Genomic DNA, 22,347 nt, shown 5'->3' on the forward strand with positions numbered 1-22,347 from the left:
GCCATATCCCCACCAGTGGAGCCTAACAAAAGGCCCAGAAACAGGGCATTCTGACCTGGCCTGGGATCAGCTAGATTCCAAGCTGCTCTCGCTGCTGGTGTCAGCCAGCATAAGCCCTGATCCAGGCCCAACTGCTCCAGAAGCCTAAAGAAGGCACAGGGATCAGGCCCAATCTTCTCTCTCTCCCCCCCCCTTCCACTTCTGGGCTAGGGATGCACTTACAACTCCACACCTCTGCAAAGCCTCAGGATTGCTCTGCTACATGGGGAGGGCATGCGTTGTTCTTCTCCCCAATCCAACAGTTAGGGCTGTACACACAGAGCTGTTCGTTTTTCAAAAGCAAAGATCTAACATTATTTTGACCCCCAAAGAGGAATGGCCCTCTTCTTTCCTGTTGAAGAGCTGGGTAGGATTTAAGTGCCTTTTGTCCAAAAAAAGAGCTCTGGAACTGCGGCCTCAGCTTCAGCACCTGCTCCATGTTGGAGGGGATATATACTATGTTTGCATGTCAACCTTGAAACTGTAGGTGCAAATAGAGGACATTGGGCACAATCTAGCCAAAAGGTTAGTTAATTCCCACTGGAATCAAAAGAACTTAATCACCGTCCTGGTTCCATACCTTTCCATGAGTCTAACTTGCAACTAAGCTTAGCTGCATTGCATTGATTGTGAATAAAATGAGACCAGCTTAAATTCAACCGTTTTTAGGGTGGCCCTGAGATATTTCAGCAAACTTGTTTTTTACAAGCACAGAAGATGAAGTGGAAGGAACAGTTTTGATAGATTTGCTTCAGTTTATGAAAGACAGATTTCTGGGGGTAAACACACAACTGATGCAAAGCCCATTTTTGTTCAGCTTTCTAAGTTGTAACAAAGGAAGCTAAGATTTATGGAGAAAAGGGGGAAATAATCTGCAGACCACTTGCAGTGGTTGTTTTTGGATTTTTAATCACAGCAGCCTTTAAAATGAATTAAATTTAAGTTGGTAAGGAAGCTTAGGGTTCTCTGATCAAGAGCTATTTAGGGTTTGATATGCTAAGGAGAGAGACCAATGTATGAACGAACGAGAGTGAGTTGGGCACTCAGAATAATGAGAAAAAGGACTCCTTTCCCAATCATAAATAGAAGGATTCCAGTTGATCTGTTTCTTCCTTCTTCCCTGTTTCCACTGCTGAGACACATCAGATTGCAGCAGTCATCCAATTAAGAGGAAATCAAGTGTAGCAAATCAGTTTAATATGACCAGAGTTTCTCAGCATGATCTTGCAAACCTTTGGCGAGAGCAGGGCTTTTGTTTTTTGTTTTAACAGCCACAGCTGTTGAACTGATTCAGATGCTGGCCAGGGGGCGGGGACAACAATGCTGGTAACTGGGCACATTAGTGGTCAGAAACAGCACTGGGACTTACTGAATCATACTGTGAGGTAATAAAGATATGAGTTCCAGGATCTAGGAATCTGAAAAACTGTTGCTACTCTTGAGAACTGGGCTATAACAGTTTCGTGTTTCCAGTAACTCTTGCCGCCCCCACCCCATGTGGCCCCTCATTTCTACCTGTGGGCAAGAGCAGGTTTACAAAAGAGTCTCAAGGAAGTGAGCCATGTTGGAAATTGCAGCTGGAGTATGCTAATGAGAAGGCCCCACCTCTCTCCCTCTGTGTTTTATTTCTGACTTGCATTGGGATCCAGATGTTCCTCCAAATAGTTGCATTTTGCCTGCCCCTCTCTCTACTGTTGGGACAAGGGTGGCGCTGTGGGTTAAACCACAGAGCCTAGGGCTTGCCGATCAGAAGGTCAGCGGTTCAAATCTGCACGACGGGGTGAGCTCCCGTTGCTCGGTCCCTGCTCCTGCCAACCTAGCAGTATGAAAGCACGTCAAAGTGCAAGTAGATAAATAGGTACCACTCCGGCGGGAAGGTAAACGGCGTTTCCGTGTGTTGCTCTGGTTCACCAGAAGTGGCTTAGTCCTGCTGGCCACATGACCCGAAAGCTGTACGCCGGCTCCCTTGGCCAATAAAATGAGATGAGCGCCACAACCCCAGAGTCAGTCACGACTGGACCTAATGGTCAGGGGTCCCTTTACCTTTACCTCTCTACTGCCTGTAAGATCACTAAGAACATCTGCAGAAATTCTACTTATAGTGCTGTACCTTACAAACTGTTATAGAGCGGTGACCATAAAACAGACATTTCCTGCTCTCACTCCTCTATTATGGGATGCCCTTCCCTCTACGATAAATGGCATTCATCAGCTGCATCAGACATCTTATAAAGACTTTATCTTTTTGCCCAGGCCTTTCCTGACCCACATGATTGGACCCTGTTTCTGTCCGTGCGAATTCATCGAATTTCTTTTTTATTTCATAGAATTGTAAAGTTGGAAGGGACCCCCAGAGTCATCTAGTCCACCCCCTGTAATGCATGAATCTTTTGCCCAGCGTGGGGCCTGAGATTAAGAGTCTCACGCCGACTGAGCTTCCCCAGGCTCCATCACCAGTTCAGATCCCATTAGCACATAAGTGAAGTTCAGGGTTTTGCCCCAACGTGCATTACTTTACACTTGCTTACACTGAATCACATCTAATGCCCATTCACCAAGTTTGGAGTGAGGCTTTTAGAGCTCTTTGCGATCTTTTTTTGTTCTTGTCCTGAAAAAAATGGCGCCAGCAGTAAATTTGGCTATCTTACTGTTCACCGCTAATTGCTCACTCACAGGTTTGCATATTTATCACCCAGAATATTTTTTTAAAAGACAGCAGGATCCATAAATTATAAATAGAAACACAAAACACACTTTGGGCTTTCTTCTTAGCATTATTTTTGTGCCAAAGTTTTCCATTTCGCTTTCAGTCACTGCCAGGACACCCAACAACCACACTGATCTGCTTAAACCCCCCCCCCAAAAAAAAAACTCTGGAGATTTTGGGTTCACAAACTTAGAGGAAAGTTGCTGAACGTGCGTGTAGGGGGGAGAGCCAATCTGACGTGAGCGTCCTTCTGGATCACATTATTTGAAGCTTGGCAAATATTCTACAGAGCAGTGAGCCATATGAACCTCACTAAGTCTGGGAAACTGATACAAGAACAGAATATAAACCACAGCCATGAAGTCAGTGCAGAATGAAACGCTTTATGAAAATTTGGAATGTTTTGCATCTCAGGAGGGAATATACAGTCCTGACAATCAAACCCCACCCCCACCCCCAGATACGCCATTTCTGCCAATGAAAATGTTCAAGAAATTGTGTTTGGTCTTTTAAGCAGAATATTTACCAGGGAGTGGGAAGTTTTTCTACCTCTTTCAAGAACCCATTTCCCCAGTCTGATTTCTGATATTCAAAATCAAAGCTGATATAGAAGATGAAGTAAAAGAGAAGCTTTCTTGAGGAGAAAATGCCCGAGCATCAAATGTTATTGCTTCAGTGGCTGTTTTGAGTGGTTGTACAGAAGGGCCCAGGGGAAAGTGTTGTTCCTGGGAAACTCCTCTACTGCCTCCTTCTTTTTAAATGCCTGTATACAATTGTGTGCCCAAAGAAGATACGGCACAATTGTGCACCTCCTATGAGTGAAGAGATAATCTCTCTGCTAAGGGAGTGATGAGACATCATATGGATCTCAATTAATACAAGAAGCAGACGCAAGCATGAAGCACCACAAACAATAGTGTCTTCATACATGCCTTTAAAAAATGACTACGCTGTGTGGGTGGCTGGGATTATTCCCACCCCCAAGCAAGTCCAGCTTCTACCTACCTTCAACAAATATTGGGTCTTCAAGATGGTAGTCAACTAAGTTTTAATGGGTCTAACTTACTTTATTGTGATGTCATAACCCCCAGCCAATCAGTACATTCTACAGCCAACTTCTGGTGTAATCAGAGAGAACCTTCCCCAACCCATTTTAGTGATCATTAAAATAAGAAAAATTATGGATTTTCAGCCTCCCAAGACTTTACTCATTCCAGTGGGGTTACCTTGCAGGTTTTATAAATTATTGAATCTGAATTTAGGGCAAATCTTGCCAGGGGCAGCATATACATTTTGTTGGTGGCCAGGATGCAAAGCACAAATTCAAGGTTCCTATTCATTAGGTGTCCTGGGTAAAAACAGCAGGCATTGATGCTGAATGAAATACATGCCATCAAGGCTGGAAAAAGTATTACAAATTCATTTTGATAGCCCAGCTGAATGGAAATTATTGCCTGCATGAGGTTGAACAATCTGGATAGAATTATCGTTGAGTGTCTTGTTACACACCAGATGTCTGGAATGTATATTACGCAAGGATCGTCTTTCATTTTTAGACTCTGAGTCGCAATCCTTTGTCTTCCTATTGATTATACTCTTTAGATGCATATATGGTCGCTACATCCCAAGACAAAAATGTATTCATTTAAGAACATCTCCTTTTATGAGATGTTCTTAAACTTTTAATTTATGCTGTATCTTATTCCCCCACTAAGACAATATATATAAGTTCACGACTGTTCCAAGAAAGTTCCAGACCACAGTGTTAAAGAGTTAACCGACACAACACAGCAGGAGTCAGTTATGCTGTAATCTAAGGAACTTAAATATCTAACTCTCTTTAGCACCACTGATTTCAGTGGACCTCAGGAATGTGTAAGGTGAGCGGAGGGAGGCTTTAGAAGAAGAGTTTTGAAGGAGCTGTTCACGCTCCCCTGATCAACAATGTCTGCAAACACGCTTTTGGCTGAGCTGGGATTTTACCTGCTCCATACCTGATGTCGTTTATGAAATAATAGTTCAGCAGCTGCACAGTTAAAAGTTGCCCAGGGGCTGAAAAGCTGCCCACACGTGACATCTGCACAGGTAAAAACAAACAAACAAACACCCTTCAACTTACCTACTGTGATGTTTCCTGTTTTTGTTTTAAGGGTTGTGTCTCCTGCAAAAAAATTAAAACAGTAGTTTGAAGCTTGGTGTACGACGGTTTTAATTCACACAGTGAATTAGCAAGATGTTGAGTGGTCCTGAGGCCAATTATCAGGGCCAGCCCATCCATGAGGCAAGGTGAGGAGACTGCCTCAGATGACAGGATCCACAGAGGCAGCAGATCCTGAAGCAGACCTTTATTGCCCCCTTGTTGCTGTTGCAAATCTTCACTCACTCCTTCTTCCCTGGTGGGGAAAGAGACACCATTTTTCCTCAGGTGCTAAAATGTCTGGAGCCAGTCCTGCTAACTATAAATCACCTCTTATTTGCAATATGCTGACACACCCAAAGCAGAAATTAATGCCATTTATAGTTTGTCTTTTTAAACATTTTACAGAGGTGGCTTATATGAAAAAAATGAGCAAAAAATACTGTTCCCCAAAATATCCAGAGCTGATAACTATTTCATTTTGGACCAACCCACCCACCCCTGCCCAATTGTTTTACATGGAGGAGGGATAGTGATTGGAATGAATTCAATACCACCCTTTTTATGGATAGTCCCAAACAGTGTACACAACAGATTACTAGCAAGTTATTGTAGCACCCTGCTTGTGGTTAACGCTTAGCTGGAATGAAATATTCAACGCAGCAATAGAGAAATTAAAATAATAATTTATTTGTCAGACAAATAAATGAGAGGCACAGTGGTATATGGTTACCAAGCTCTGGCCTGGCCTCCTGCCGTTATGGCCAGCACTTATATTTCCTTAATCCAGCCCCCTTGCTCCTCCTGTGGCTGCCTCTGTCCAATCAGCCTGGTTGAAATTCCTATTGGCTGCTTGCTAGAACCAATCACAAAAGATACACCCATTTCCTCTTGCCCTTTTATGGGAAACAAAAAGCTATATATTCTTCTATCTATAAATGACAAATAAGTAGTAATATATCTTACATGTGTCTCAACAAGGAACCTTAATTACCAGCTCACCTCGCCCTATTGCCCTCCAAAACAAATGGTTAATCTTAAATTTTTATCTTAAACAGATGTCAAGGATCTTGAGTTCACATCATCATTGAAAGATCTCCTTCTCTTGGAGGTCTTTAAACAAAGGCCTGACAACCAGATGTGTGCTCTAATGATGTTTCCTGCTTGGCAGGGGGGCTGGGCTGGTGGCTGATGGCCCCTGTGATCTCTTCCAACTATATGAAATAAGAATCTAGCATAAGGATTTAACATTTCTTAGCTTCTAATTCCTTTGCATAATTACATTTAAGCCAATATATTTAATACATAACATAGATAGCCTTTTAGAAGAATAAACCTTCTCAAAGTAAAAAAGGAAGGAACATTTTACAGCCTCAAAATAAAATAGAAAGAAAACCTCTTCTTCTCTTTACACTCCCCTTCTCCAGCCAAGCCAGTCTATTTGTTCTTGGCCTTTTAACCTTAGGAAAATATGGCTCAAGTTTAATGGGAGGCACATGGTTTTATTTTACTATTTACCCACTCTTAATTATGTTTATCTCTTTTTTTATCTTCTGTAATACGTCAGTGTAACCTTGGCTGTCAGCCTGTAATTCCCTTTTTACGACTTTGAGAATTGTTTTCTGCTATAAATCAGGGGGCCCCCTTGTCCAGGAGAATAAACATCTTGCCAAGGTTCTTAGGCAGCTGGTCTTCTGCCTGGCATGAACATTTGAAAATCTTTAAGCTCATTTTAAGATACAGGCCTTAATCAAAAAATATAAGCTTTGATAAAAATGCAGGCTTATGATTAGATGCCTCATTACAACAAATACATCTCTCAGCAAATAATGGAAAATATTTTCCAGATTGTGAACATGCAGAGTTGGTGACATTTTCCCACTCCCCCACCTCAATCTGTGTCTCTTCATGTTATTCTGGAGAACTGCATTTTGCTTAACTTTCCATCTGAAGATTAATCACAGTTCTGCAATTTGCTTGGCAGATCCTGGGTAGAAATTGTTCTGATACTCTTGGCTAGTGACAGAGAGAAATGGAGTCTGGGCATCCTTGCCCACAATATCTCCAAGGTGCCACTGTAGTATGGAGCTCTGCATGGTATAGAAAACTCGACTGTGACCAAGTCAAATAGCCTAAAATGAAACTATGACACCTAGAATGAAGCAATGAGAGAGCAGGCCCAGATCTGCAGCCTTTGTTGTTGTTGTTTAGTCGTTTAGTCGTGTCCGACTCTTCGTGACCCCATGGACTAGAGCACGCCAGGCACTTCTGTCTTCCACTGCCTCCCGCAGTTTGGTCAAACTCATGCTGGTAACTTCGAGAACACTATCCAACCATCTTGTCCTCTGTCGTCCCCTTCTCCTTGTGCCCTCCATCTTTCCCAACATCAGGGTCTTTTCCAGGGAGTCTTCTCTTCCCATGAGGTGGCCAAAGTATTGGAGCCTCAGCTTCACGATCTGTCCTTCCAGTGAGCACTCAGGGCTGATTTCCTTAAGAATGGATACGTTTGATCTTCTTGCAGTCCATGGGACTCTCAAGAGTCTCCTCCAGCACCATAATTCAAAAGCATCCATTCTTCAGCGATCAGCCTTCTTTATGGTCCAGCTCTCACTTCCATACATCACTACTGGGAAAACCATAGCTTTAACTATACGGACCTTTGTTGGCAAGGTGATGTCTCTAGAATCAACCAAATAAGTCACAGCTGTGCCCCTGAGCCTTGCCTGCTTGTGGTGACCACATGACTCCTATTAATTCAGTGCAATGCTTACGTGTGCCAAATAAATGCTGGATGTTACCAGCGTCAGATATCTGGTGAGATGGCTATAAATCATCAGTTTTAATCATCCTGGCAAGATTTCATGCTTCAAAATAGCAAGCAATTAAAACCAGCGGAACTGACAGCTGCCTTCGCTTGGCATGGAACTAGCTCATCTGCAATTCTGTCCAGAATCTTGTCTTACCAGGAGCAGAGCTAATGGATTTGTATCACTGAGCTAGTGAAATCTGTATTCTGTTTTCATGGTACAAAGTGGTGTCTGACAGCTGCTCTGGGACATAAAGGGATTCTGGGAAACAGGAGATAGGGTTACGTGCGTTCAGTAGAGAGTCCATCTCCTCCTGTCTTCTGGTTTGCAGAGATTTCTTGTAAATAAAAGGGAGGGAGCATGGAAAAGCTCTTAGCAGAAATCTACCTATTATAGGCAGAAAATGAAGTGCTGTACTTCTGCAGGATTCCTGATTGCACCAATGACCCTAATATGTTGATCTGGCTTCCAATTCCACTTCTACTTCCTTGATTTATGATCCCACCTGTGTTCTTCCTTATTGTGAAACTTTCTTGCTATGTTATTACACTGTGACCTATCCCAGCCTCCTACTAGGTTTCATAATTTAAGGCACAACTCGCCCCCCTTCCAGAGACTTCCAAGATGTGATGCATTTAATATTTCAAGGCTTCTTGTAGCCCTGTACTTTCAAGGTCCAGCAGTGGTTTTGAGCCCTTCTAAAGTATTTTAAAAGGTCTTGTCATGTGTTTTTTAATCTGTCCTATGGCTTAACACTCCCCACTTGGAAGCTGCTTAGGGTGGGGGGGAAGGGATGTTTTTGTGTGACATTGTGCAACCTTGGGGTCACAAACATTCATATATGTCTCCCATGCGTGGTGCCCTGCCCAGGGAGGTGCAAACAACCTTGGGTATGGAAAAGAATGAGAATCCTGAATCAGCCAGGCAGAGTAGCTGGTGGGATTGGAGTGCCAGGATACCAACCACCCCTAGGTTTGCCACCTTCTCCAATAAGGTCTGGTGCCCAACTAACTCCTTCGGAGTAGAAAACTTGGTACCTTCCAAATGTTATTGGACTCCAACTCCCATCAGCCTCAACCAGCATGGCCAATGATAACAGATGATGGGAGGTGTAGTGTGGCAACATATGGAGGATATCCCATCGGCTATGCCTGGCTATCTATGCCATGTGGAAAGCTTTAGAGGCCTAGAGATTCATACTCCTTCACTCCTCTGCTAAGTCTAACCATCTGCATTCAAGTTGTGGCCCGGATGGAGCACAGTTTATGAGGTCCTTGGGGATAACGACAGTCACTCTTTGGGGAGAGGGAATTATATCTTGCAGGGCGGGGGCTGTCTCAGGAAGTCAGGTGATTAGATCCTGTACAGGTGTCAAGGCCTTTACCCAACAGCTCTGAAGTCCTTGCCACAAGGTCCACTCCCTGAGACTTTTAGAAACCTCCATCCCAGTCCATGCTCTAGTCACTACTTGAAGCTAGGGTCATGACACAAATGTTCCAGATCACATGGAGGGGCTACGCATAGATGCATACATTGACACTTGTATGGAGATGCTCTGTATTCAGGGCCTTTCATCTACTAAGAAGACCTCACAATCTCTTCATGGACAGTTATTTCACAGAAGTGTTTCGAGTAGGATGTAACATTTTAGTTTCTTCTGAACATTAGTTCAGTTTCTGATCCCATCCTGTATGTAGGTCTCAGATTCAGACTGTGATCCCAAAGCAGACTGTGCCCCTGTCAGGAGCTCAAATAAGAGGACCTTTGGATTCATTTAAGCTGCCACAGAACTACAAGTTACAGCATCTGCCTAGGAATCAAGTATCCTCAAGTCTGGCCATGCCCATCCTGGCTGGCCAATGGACTCTCCCAGACAGGAAGGACTTCCTGTTTCACAGAATCACAGAATAGTAGAGTTGGAAGGGACCTCAGGGGTCATCTAGTCCAACCCTTGGATTGCAGGAATCTAAACCAGATCATACATGACAGATGGCCATTCAACTTCTGCTTAAGAACCTCTGAGGAAGGAGAGTCCCCCCACCTCTTGTGGGAGTCTGTTCCACTGTCAAACAGCTCTTACTGACAGAAAAGTTCTTCCTGATGTTTAGTTGGGATCTCCTTTCTTGAATTGAATCCACTGATTCGGGTCCTAGCCTCCAGGGCAGTGAAGCATTACTGTGTGACCTTTCGATTCGGACTCTTGATTCTTACTCCTTGGGCCTGCCTACTCATTTGTCCCTCTTTCCTCTTTGGGCCTGACTTCTGGCTTCACCCTACAGCTCTTACTCCTTGATTTTGGTTTCTGATAATTGCTCTTCTCTGATTCCTGCCTTGCTCTTCAGCTCCAATTCCCCAGCACATCTCCCAGCTCATCTCAGGCTGACGCCTACAGCTCATTCCCAAAGCCAGACCATTTGCTGACAGTCTTTTAGAATGGCATTTATTCTGTTCTCCACTTTCAAAAACCACATTGTTTTGTAAAAAAAATTCAGATCTTCTCAAATAAGATTTACCACCTCATTTGGTTTATGGACTTTCTAAAGATACCCATAAAGAATGAGAAACATTTTAAGATCAACAAAGGTCTCGCAAATCACATTATCTGAAGCAAGTTCAATATGCTGCTTTGGAAGGAATTCTTCTGCAAGAATTGTGTGGTCATATAATTGTTCCACCAATAACAGTGCTTAATGAAGCCTATAATTTTTATGCTAACCAACCCTCAAATCGAGATATTCTGGGGAGAGGAAAAAGTCAAATTCTAGCCAAATTGTTTATTCTAAACTAGTGCTGACATCCAGGAATTACAGAGGTTGGGCAGTGTATCATTGATAAAAGCAATTCAAGCTTCCTTCATTTTTGCTCTTTATGAAAACTGGAAGCATTTTTATAAAGCCCACATTTTGTTTATCTGTACATAGTAAGATACAAGTCTAAGTTTCAGGATCAGGCTGAGACAATATTGGTTCCAGAACCTGATGACTATGTCTCTGCTGTGCTATACAGCCGTACCTTGGATCCCAAACACCTTACAAGTCGAACGTTTTGGCTCCCGAACGCCACAAACCCAGAAGTGAGTGTTCTGGTTTGCAAACATTCTTTGGAACCCGAATGTCTGATGTGGATTCCATGGCTTCTGATTGGCTGCAGGAGCTTCCTGCAGCCAATTAGAAGCCACACCTTGGTTTCCGAACATTTTGGAAGTCAAACGGATTCCGTTCGACTTCCAAGGTACGACTGTATTCTTTGAGTTTCTGACTTAGGATCATCATCAGATGCAAGATTAAATACAGAGGAAGGCTCCAAGATACAAGTTCAATAATCCATCTTGCTTTTAGCCCTGATGTGAGAAGCCACAGATATCTACTAATGAGCAAAAACAGAGACATCTGAAAATACTTAGGGTTCCTTCCATTTATGTTGCAAGCACTGCACAGAGAGATGACTCTGAGCTTGTTGGTGTTGTTCCTCACCACCCCCAGTTCTATGTTAATGGGTCTGTGGCTACCAGATACCTGTCCTACTCCACCCCCAAAATATATGCCTAAACTGGTTGATACTTCCAGAAAGATTTAGGGTGGCCCATTAGAGGCCCCATGACACCATCTGGAAGGAATCACCACTCATTGCAAAACTCATTCATTTTCTATTTGCTTTTTCTACAGCGTTTTAATTTCCCATAAAATATGAATACAGTATAATAAACACATTCACAGTGCATTACTTGGCACATTAACTCTGAAGTAAGTCCTACTCCATTTAGTGGAGTGTATTCTCAGTGAGGTGTATATGACTGCAACTTCAATATGACTTACTTCTGAGTAAAAAAGGTAAAGGTAAAGGTACCCCTGCCCGTACGGGCCAGTCTTGACAGACTCTGGGGTTGTGCGCCCATCTCACTTAAGAGGCCAGGGGCCAGCGCTGTCCGGAGACACTTCCGGGTCACGTGGCCAGCGTGACATCGCTGCTCTGGCGAGCCAGAGCCGCACACGGAAACGCCGTTTACCTTCCCGCTGGTAAGCGGTCCCTATTTATCTACTTGCACCCGGAGGTGCTTTCGAACTGCTAGGTTGGCAGGCGCTGGGACCGAGCAGCGGGAGCGCACCCCGCCGCAGGGATTCGAACCGCCGACCTTTCGATCGGCAAGCCCTAGGCCCTGAGGCTTTAACCCACAGCGCCACCTGCGTCCCCTCTACTTCTGAGTAGGCATGTATAAATAAGATTGTACTGTCAGAAGTATGTTTCATTTCTGATGACTCTAAAACTTTTTATAGAAAGAACACTTGTTTAAAATAACAGAACATCCCAATAACATTTCATTAACAGCATTCTGAAAATAAGCATGAAGCAATGTTAAGGTTATCTTGTTTAAACTGGATACAACTCTATTTGCCTTTTTACTGCACCCTGGAAGAAAAATACAACATATTTTTACAGGAAGTGTTGTAAAAGTAACCTAAAACACACACAACACAAGTACGAACTAAGTTTAAAACATCCATAATAGGCCTTTGTGAACAAATTAAGAACCTATTAGTTAGGAGCTTCGAATTGGACACTGGCAAATTTACATCAGTGTACTACATGGCGACTAAATATAGTTCATACTTCCATAATTTTTAAAATCAAGTTGTATTTATTTATTCAAGACTGTGTGTGCCCAGTCAGTCTGGCTCTATTCTGAAGGCTGGGAAGACAGCCAGGAGTTTAAGTTAGCAGCCAGTTCACTATGAAAAAATAAAGAGAGGCATACATCTAGGGACTGGGGTGGGTGGGGCAGAAAAGACTAATGGCATTTGAAGCAAGATGGACACTTGTTGGGAGTTGACAGCTTGGTGCCATAGTGCTGAACTTCTGTGGCCTTATAAAGATGGTTAGTTTTCAGATTCAGTATAAGCTTCTGAATCACCAAGGCTGAATACTTCAAGCACATGGAAAGTCTGCACACCAGGAGTGGTAAATTATGACTAGAGGAACTGCACACCCACACTCTGACCACCAACCTAAGCAACATGAAGAATACACAGATTAGTCATCTGCCCAAGAACAGATGAGAACCACTGGACCAACACATAGGATGTTCTTGACCAAGAATGGAATTGGCAGTGCCTTGGTTGGAGTGCACCATGCCAGCCCAAACACCCAGAGAAATGTTTCCAACAAATCAGCACAAACACAAGTCATCGTGACACCAATTTATATCAAGAGACACTAACCCCGCTGATTTCTGCAAAGATTTAGATCCAGTTCATAAGGGATTGCTCCAAGTTCCTTCCCAAACTGGGAATATACATGGCCCCAGGAAGGGCAACTCTGGCACAAGAAAGAAGCATGACATTTTCCTAGCCCTCATATTTCCACTGCCTGTCGTTGCTAGAATGGCTGCACTGAAGCAGCATTCACATATAATTACAGTAACGAAGAAACAGATCCTGTTTCTGAAGAAAATATTGTTATGCCAGTGGAATTCCTCTAGCTACAAGTATTGCATTTTCCACCTATTGTTGGTGTAGTTATAGGGTACTTCCCTTAAGATACCACTTTATCTGTATAATATTTTAATGCAATTGTTTAGCCAAAAAGCTATAGTGACTGTCAGTGTATTAGTTTATAGTTTTGAGTATGGTTTATTAATCTGCCATGCCTGGAATTAGGTATGACCGCAATCCTATATACACTTAGCTGGGAGTTCCACTGGCTGTTTACCACAGATCAGAAATGGTATCACCCTGGCCAAGAAGATGCCAGCATGCTTAACAAGCAGAGCCAAAGAAGCTATTACAGGCTTTTTAAAGGCCTCCTTTAAAAAACCAGAAGTCTTGCCCAGACAAAGAGAACAAAAGGAACACAAGCTTTGGCAAAAGAAATGCAAGCAGACAATAAAGATGACTAAAAATAATTTGAGAAGCACATTGCTAAAAATACTAAAACCAACAACAAGAATTTCTTCAACTACAGGACATCTGCTAGGGAAGTAGTTGGGCCCTTGGATGATAAGGGAATCCGAGGTGTGGAAAAGGAGGATAAAGCGACTGCACAGAAGGTGAATTTTTGTGTGTGTTTGTCTTCATAGTGGAAGATAAAGGGCGGATCCTGGCTCCTGAACTAACTTTTGCAGGAAGGGAGTCTGAGGAACTGAGGCAGATAGTGGTGGCAAGGCACAAAGTTCCAGGCCTTATTGGAAAAATAAAAACTGACACATCGTGGCATTTAGCTGGCATCTACCCAACAGTTCTCAAAGAACTCAAATGTGAAATTGATGACCTTCTATCACAAATATTTAAAAAGGCATTTGCTAAACAAAATGTAGCTCTAATTGCAGACCAATTTGCTATCTTACCATGAACGTTCCCCAGCAGAATGTCACCAGCTGTTGAAGAGAGCAATGAAGATTCTGCATAAAGATATTTGGCTTTTAATAAGCCATTTTTGGTGGAAATGCGAATAGATGACCCTTGTAGCTTTTCTATATTCACACTCTGTAAAAGGGGGGAAATGAATAAATTAATATAACAGCACTACAGCCAAGAAACAGACAAACATCAGTTTATCTTGATGATATATTAAGCTACATCTTTCACATACACATGTTCATAGAGCTCCAGATATCTGCTAGCTAGAATCTTCAGAATAGACGGGAGGTGGGGATGAATATTCATCCAAGGATGGTATGGGATGTCTCCAATAGGCTTTATTTTGCAGGTAGGATTCAGGCCCATTCTATAAATGTAGCCATAAAATTAAAGCACTCTGTCACAAATCCACTTTAGAAAAAGAACTGGACTTTTTGCAGGTTGGAAAGTGAAGGGGAAATGCATTGAAAAGTTTAGAATGAATAAACGACTAACAAGTTTTTCGTCTTACGAGGCATTCGTTTTGCGAGGTACCACTGTATCTAACCATGTAAGTCTTGTGCAAGCAAATCTGGATGAATGCTCAATAACTAGATTGTCTGGAGAAGCCCATAGAAGATATTAACTATAAAAGGTTGAAATTATTGTTCAAGCAGAAAACTGAAGCAGAGGGAGGAAAGAAGGTTATCCAGTCACTTTTCCACCACAGAAGTTCAGAAAGTGGTGACAAAGAAACATCAAATACACAATATACAAGCAAATGCCTGATAATGTCTGTGCCAATGACTGAGGAGCAGTGAAGTTGCACCTAAGCTGAGGGGAAGGGTGAACACAGCATGAGAATCTGTCTCTGGCTCCCAATCTCTTGGGAGAGATGTGACTCTCTGCAACAGCCCCATGTGGCTCGTCCATGTGGAAACCTGGGATCGTAGTCAACTAAATTTTAATCAGCGTAGATTCAGTCAAATTAATGGCTCTAACTTCATCATGTTCACTAATTTCAATGGGTCTACTCTGCGTAAAACTTAATTGGCTACCAGAGTTGATACCTATGGTTCTCTTCACGTTGTCAACAAAGAAAGACAAAGCTTGCAGCTAGAAGTTATGCACCGAAAACAGTTGCATTGATTTGCAAAATGACAATCCGTGACATTTCATAACACTGAATTAGCATTAGAGGTTGAAGTACTCCCTTGATGGTGGGACAAATGGCCAGATTTGTGGTTGTGGACATGGATAACGTATACAGAGGAGAGTAAGAAGCTAGAAGATATATGGCACTGCAAGTAAACAGGTAAAGCAACATCTACTTTTTTGAAGAGTCTGCCATGTTCATGTAACAGTTGGTTGCAAAAAGTGAAAAACTCATTGCCTGCAGCAGAGCATTTGACTGGAACTACAGTGGTACCTCGGGTTAAGTACTTAATTCGTTCTGGAGGTCCGTTCTTAACCTGAAACTGTTCTTAACCTGAAGCACCACTTTAGCTAATGGGACCTCCCCCTGCCGCCGCGCTGCCAGAGCACGATTTCTGTTCTCATCCTGAAGCAAAGTTCTTAACCTGAAGTACTATTTCTGGATTAGCGGAATCTGTAACCTGAAGCGTATATAACCTGAAGCGTATGTAACCAGGGGTACCACTGTACAGCTTTAATGATAGCTAAAGCCCAGGGTCACCATCAAGGCCCAGGTGTGTGGATTTCTGTCTCTAGTGCAGTGGTGGGGAGTAGAAGAAGAAGAAGAAGAAGAAGAGTTTGGATTTGATATCCCGCTTTATCACTACCCGAAGGAGTCTCAAAGCGGCTAACATTCTCCTTTCCCTTCCTCCCCCACAACAAACACTCTGTGAGGTGAGTGGGGCTGAGAGACTTCAGAGAAGTGTGACTAGCCCAAGGTCACCCAGCAGCTGCATGTGGAGGAGCGGAGACGCGAACCCGGTTCCCCAGATTACGAATCTACCGCTCTTAACCACTACACCACACTGGCTCTCAGTATTTTTGGCCCAGTAAGCCAGATTCTCCTGTGGCCCAATTTCAACAGGTGGGTGGGATAACCCACCTGCCAACCACATAGCATCACTATAGTATCAGATGACTGCCAGGTGAGTTGCCTCACTTACTTGTCAGTCCATGGTGCAGCACTTCCCAAGAGTCCAACAGCCACCTGGTTCTTGGGTGCTTGCAAACTGCAGAGAAAGGGGCTTTGCTGCTCCTGCAGCAACAAGCGGTTTGCATTGAAACTGCTGCTAAAATGGAGGAAAGAAACTAATGCAGGCTTCCTCAACCTCGGCCCTCCAGATGTTTTTGGCCTACAACTCCCATGATCCCTAGCCAGCAGGACCAGCGGTCAGGGATGATGGGACTTGTAGTCTCAAAACATCTGGAGGGCCAAGGTTGAGGAAACCCGAACCAATGGCTCAGCCTCAGTTGCCTCATTGGCTGCAGCTGGAATAAATTAGCAAGCTCTTGGGAAATCAGCACAATTTACATCAAAAATTCAATCGCCTCAACACTGGAGCTGTTAGTTTAGGTCTTTCGTCTTCCTGCATGGCAGTCTATGTCCATGGGCTGTACCCTGGACTGCCTTCCTAACCTGGTTGGCATTCTGCCTAGCTTGTTTGCTTGTGCTGGAGAACAAGGGCTATATTCAAGAAATGGTCTGGCATTGGCTTATCCCCTGGCAAAAGTATCACTCTGCAAGGCTGTTGGATGTGCTTGGGCACACCATCTGGTTTTGATTTGGCTCTGGCCACAGCAGAGTTTTGTCAGTGTGCCTGACAAGAAGACATATATTATGCCTGATTGTTGCAAAAGTGTAATAAGGCTGGAAAAGCAAAGGAACAATAACATCGACAGAATATCTGAAATCATGACCATATGATTTCAGCCCTCCCACTCATTTGTGATGTTAGGGTTTCCCTAAAACCCTAGAAGGTTGCCAATAGTGGAGAAGAAGGTCAGTACATTAACACCAGTCTCCCAGCAGGATCAAATGGTGGCTCGACAGATGTGGATGGAATCAGCTGATAAATTCTCCATTTTTTAAGAGACGAAGAAGGATACAGCAGGCAGCCAGAGCAAGAGCCAGGATAATAAAAGTCTAAAGATGTTTTACCAAATGAACAGTTTCTACAGTCACATTGGAACTATTGTAAACACGAAGACTATAATAGATACTAATACCTTATCAAATTTAATTGTGTTCTACTAAGCTCGGTTTGACTTATGCTGCAATAAAACATTCAGATGCTTTTAATTTTCCGGTTCAGTCCTGTCTCATATGCAATTTTGTGACCCAGCATGCCTATCTGATTTAAAGCTGTGTATTAATTTGGCTTAAAATCTGCTCTAGCATTTCAGCACGATCTATCACAGCCTTATAAAATGAAGAACTGTATGATGTAGTCAAGCTGCTGACAATTCCTCCGAAACAAAGAAGACTCTCGACCAGATGCTCAGCAAGGCATCACACCTCTCTACAGAACACAGTATCTCTTACTTTCAACCACTGTTAAGCAAGACTCGAGTATCAATTTGACCCCATGTCAGCCTGCTTATGTGTACATACGCCAGATAACTGGGGTCAGACATCAGCACTGAAAAATCATGCAATTACTGTCTCTCCACAAGGCAGTTTAGTGCTTCCATCACTTGGTCAGTTGGGTACATACACCAGTAGGTACGATGTGATAAGGAGAATTGGGTGAGGAACCACATCTGCAATGCCAGTGGGATTTTAGGCTAGCCCAGGCTTCCTCAACCTTGGCCCTCCAGATGTTTTGAGACTACAATTCCCATCATCCCTGACCACTGGTCCTGCTAGCTAGGGATCATGGGAGTTGTAGGCCAAAAACATCTGGAGGGCTGAGGTTGACAAAGCCTGGGCTAGCCTCTCTGTGGAGAGAGGCAACCCCAGGAAACAGTTGCTGCTTGTTTCTAGCTGCTACTTGGGTTAACCCCATTTTATTTGTTAAAATTAAAAACAAAACATTTGAATTAATCTGCAGGTTTTTAAATGTTCATCCCAATCTCTCTCTCAATGTTTTAAGCATTTGCCCCAGTGACTGAAGTAGAAAGTGTCCAGTTTCATTGCCAGGGGAATTTTAATGCACAGCTACAAACCTCTGACAGTTTTGGTTTACACTGGAAACGCTGACAGAGCCCTAGCTACATAATGATGACTGTAGTCGATGGAACAAAATTGTCATAAAAGCCCACATGGCAGATAAAATACAGGCTGATTGCTAACAGAAATGGCTCTTCGGGAAAGCAAGCCAAACTTCTTCCTCCAAAAAGTTGGCTGCTCTGCTATTGTGCTTGGAAGATAAGTGTTATACATGTCAGTTTTGACGCTTAATTCTACAGCTGTGATTTTGCTGGTTTATGTGTAGGGTTTACACACAGAGACACACACCACAGAACATTATATGGTCACGGCAAGATAAATTCGTATATTATAATTTCTATGTTTCTCATCTGGATAAAAAAAATCTTCAAAAGAACATGTGAAGTTAATCACTAGCATACATATCAGGTCTGTAAACAAAGGGTGAGAATACACTCAGTGAAGGATTACTGCGCAAAATGCAATCCTTTGTCAATTTCTTCCTCTTTTCTCCTACAATGTTAGCTACATAGTCATTGTATTGCACATGTATGAACATATCACTGGTGAGGAAGGGTAAAGGTAAAGGTAAAGGGACCCCTGACCATTAGGTCCAGTCGCAGACTCTGGGGTTGCGGCGTTCATCTCGCTTTATGGGCCGAGGGAGCCAGTGTACAGCTTTCCAGATCATGTGGCCAGCATGACTAAGCCACTCCTGGCGAACCAGAGCAGCAGACGGAAGCACCGTTTACCTTTCCGCCAGAGTGGTACCTATTTATCTACTTGCACTTTGACGTGCTTTCGAACTGCTAGGTTGGCAGGAGCAGGGACTGAGCAATGGGAGCTCACCCCGTCGTGGGGATTTGAACCGCCAACCTTCTGATTGGCAAGCCCTAGGCTCTGTGGTTTAACCCACAGCACCACCCGCGTTCTTGGTGAGGGAGGGTAAACGAGCCTAAATGCCATGGGGCCAAATGTTTGGCAATGGCCCCCAGTCAAGCTGAGCCTTCCCCAATCCAGTTCCCTTCAGATGTTCTTTACCACAACAGCCATAATCCCCAGCCATTGCTCATGCTTGACTTGGGATGATGGGCATTGTAGTCCAAAGCGTCTTGAGGTTGAGGAGGGTTGGTATAGCGCCACTCACTGCTAAGTGCTGACATGATATCGCTGGCAGCAGCAGCAGTAGAAGGGACTAGTGGGGGCAGGCAAATCAGCTCTGAATATCTGTTTGGACCCAAGACCTGATGCAGCCAACCTCCTGCATTGCAGGGGGTGAACTAGATGAGGCTTCGGGTCCCTTCCAACTCAACAATTCTATGACATTGCCTTACAAACCCTGCTAAAACTGCTTTGTATACTAAAATATATATATACAACTTAAGCAAGTTTACTAAAATTAAGTCACACTGAGTTCAACAAGGACTTTAGGCAGCAATCTGATACACCAGACGTCTCCATCCTGGGACCGCGACTCCACCAGCTCCAGCCAGTTTAGCCAAAGTAAAAGTTGATGGGAATTGTACTTCGAAATATCTGGGAGGCACCATGTTGGGGAAGGCTTCTGCAGTGGGCAGTTACTTGGGAGTAAAGGAACTCAATGGGGCTTTGTTCTGAGCATAAATGTATAGCATTTCAATATGACTCCCTCCCTAGCAGGGTCAATGTTTCAGCTTGCAATTATATACGGGTCATGTCCAATTCTTATTTTCTAGACATTTCCAGTTTGATATGTGAAATTTTTCACGCCATTTACTTTTGTTTCCTGATTTCCACTTCCTGAAATATGGCAACCCTACTTTAGTATCTCCCAGCCAGAACTGGAAGTGTGTATTTTTCTATACTATACATTAAGATTCTTATGGCTACCACAATAACCCCACTTATTGTACTTTCTTGCTTTATCAGAGATTATTACACATCCTGAAATACAACTCCGGCTGTCTTTTAAAACAGCTGTATGTTAACACAACAGTGAGTTCTTCATCCAGTGTACAGTGGAACCTTGACTTATGTACGGCTCTTTCAGTAGGTGCTTCGACTTATAAACTTTCCTCTAGATATGAATAGAGGCTTTGTCAGCAGCCCGGAGCTCACCCCATCAGCTGCAGGACAACACTGAGGCCTCTGTTGCTGGGGAGAGGGCCCCCACTCCACCCCCGAAGATGTGGAAGAGGCACAGCAGAGCACACTGCAGCCCCAAACCCCGCCAAGGAACTAACCTGAGAAAGTCCAGAGCAGAACCTGGCCTGGCAAGAAAAAAACTGACCCTGGCCAAAGTGAACCAGGTCCTTACTGACCCTTACTGACCCTTGCCCCCACCCCCAGCTTGTAGCCAGATAAGCCCACCCACCCTCAGTGCACGTAAGAAAAAAAATTAATGTTCCTTTTTTTCATCTACAATACTGTCTTATTTATTTTATAGTACAGTACATTGATTATTACCTTTATTTTATGGATCTATAGTCTCGTTAGGAAGTAAAATCCGTGTTAAATTGCTGTTTTAGTGGGTGTTTTTCATCATCTAGAACGGATCAATTCACTTTTCCTTTACTTTCTATGGAAAAGCATGCCTCTACTTATGTATGTTTCTAGTTATGACCAGAGCTCTGGAACAGATCATGGTTGTAAGTAGAGGTTCCACTGTATTCTAAACAAAGTAAGATGAAGCAAAAGTCCTATAGCCAGGGCTTACTCCCTTGTAAATGCAGTTAGGATTGCAGCCTTAGTCTCTCTAATCAATTCATCTCAGCTGAGGTAAGCCAAAGGAGGTTGCAAATAATCTCTATGCTCTTACAAATTCACTTTAAATTATTTCCAAGGAACTAGCTGGAATTATTATTCCTGCTAGCAATTCCAGCAATAAACTAAGCACACTTGAGATATCGCTCTTTTCTTGCAGGCCTTGAATGGATGGGAAAATTCTCTGCTGTCTACCTATGAGATATTTATATACCCCTGGGTGCTGCTCAAATCAGGGTCACATTATACACATCTCCAAGAACAGTAACACTTCCCAGTAACAAAGCAAACAAGCCAAAGGCGCCATCTTCTGGAAAATACCCGGTACTAATTGAAGTTTCAACACCTCACCTGCATTTCCACAGAAGACGTGAATTTCAGTTGTGTTTACAATACTGTTGCCTTGGGATAATTAGGGGGCATTAACATCCATTGAATGCCATCTCAGCCATGTGCCCATTTAAAAATTATGGCCCTGCATTTTGAGAATAGCTTGCCTATGACTGGGATATTAAATCCAAATCTAAAAGCTGATTCACTCTGCTGGGTTTAACTTCCACTTGCCGAAGAAGTTATACTGAAAGCAATTTGACATTTGTAGAGAAAAAGGAAGCAACAGCCTAATGTATGTGTCTAATTTCAGAGACCTATAATAGAAGCACATTCAGCTCAAATTCAGTTGCTGGAATCGCAATCACTTTTCACAGAGTCAACTTGTTGTTGCAGTATGATAAATGAGGCTTGCCCAATACATTTTGCTGCCTGAGGCAAAGGGAAAGATTGTGTCCAATGCACACAAACACACACCATTCCATTTAGAGTAGCTGCCCAGGCTGGATGTTGAAATTTTGGCCTCATCTGCACCACGCAATTTAAAGCAGTATCATAACACTTTAATCAGTCCTGGCTTTCCCCCCAAATAATCCTTGGAAATTGTAGTTTGTTAAGGGTGCTGAGAGTTGTTAAGAGACCCCTATTCCCTTGCCAACAAAGGCCCGTATAGTTAAAGCTATGGTTTTCCCAGTAGTGATGTACGGAAGTGAGAGCTAGACCATAAAGAAGGCTGATCGCCGAAGAATTGATGCTTTTGAATTATGGTGCTGGAGGAGACTCTTGAGAGTCCCATGGACTGCAAGAAGATCAAACTTATCCACTCTTAAGGAAATCAGCCCTGAGTGCTCACTGGAAGGACAGATCGTGAAGCTGAGGCTCCAATACTTTGGCCACCTCATGAGAAGAGAAGACTCCCTGGAAAAGACCCTGATGTTGGGAAAGATGGAGGAAACAAGGAGAAGGGGATGACAGAGGACGAGATGGTTGGACAGTGTTCTCGAAGCTACCAGCATGAGTTTGACCAAACTGTGGGAGGCAGTGGAAGACAGGAGTGCCTGGCGTGCTCTGGTCCATGGGGTCACGAAGAGTCGGACACGACTAAACAACTAAACAACAACATTCCCCTC

General features: G+C 43.3%; 1 protein-coding gene across 1 annotated transcript in view; it reads right to left on the minus strand.

Moving 5' to 3' along the window:
• The window catches only part of FAM185A (family with sequence similarity 185 member A), a 37,582-nt gene that overhangs the window by 12,277 nt on the left and 2,958 nt on the right, over positions 1-22,347 (minus strand). The window contains exons 5-6 of the mRNA XM_079993712.1: positions 14,031-14,169; positions 4,866-4,907 (exon numbers count right to left, since the gene is read on the minus strand). Coding sequence (XP_079849838.1) covers positions 4,866-4,907; positions 14,031-14,169 — 181 coding nt within the window. The remainder of the gene's footprint in view (positions 1-4,865; positions 4,908-14,030; positions 14,170-22,347) is intronic.

Source organism: Podarcis cretensis, assembly GCF_951804945.1.
Source record: "Podarcis cretensis genome assembly, chromosome: 10".
Taxonomy (NCBI): domain Eukaryota; kingdom Metazoa; phylum Chordata; class Lepidosauria; order Squamata; family Lacertidae; genus Podarcis; species Podarcis cretensis.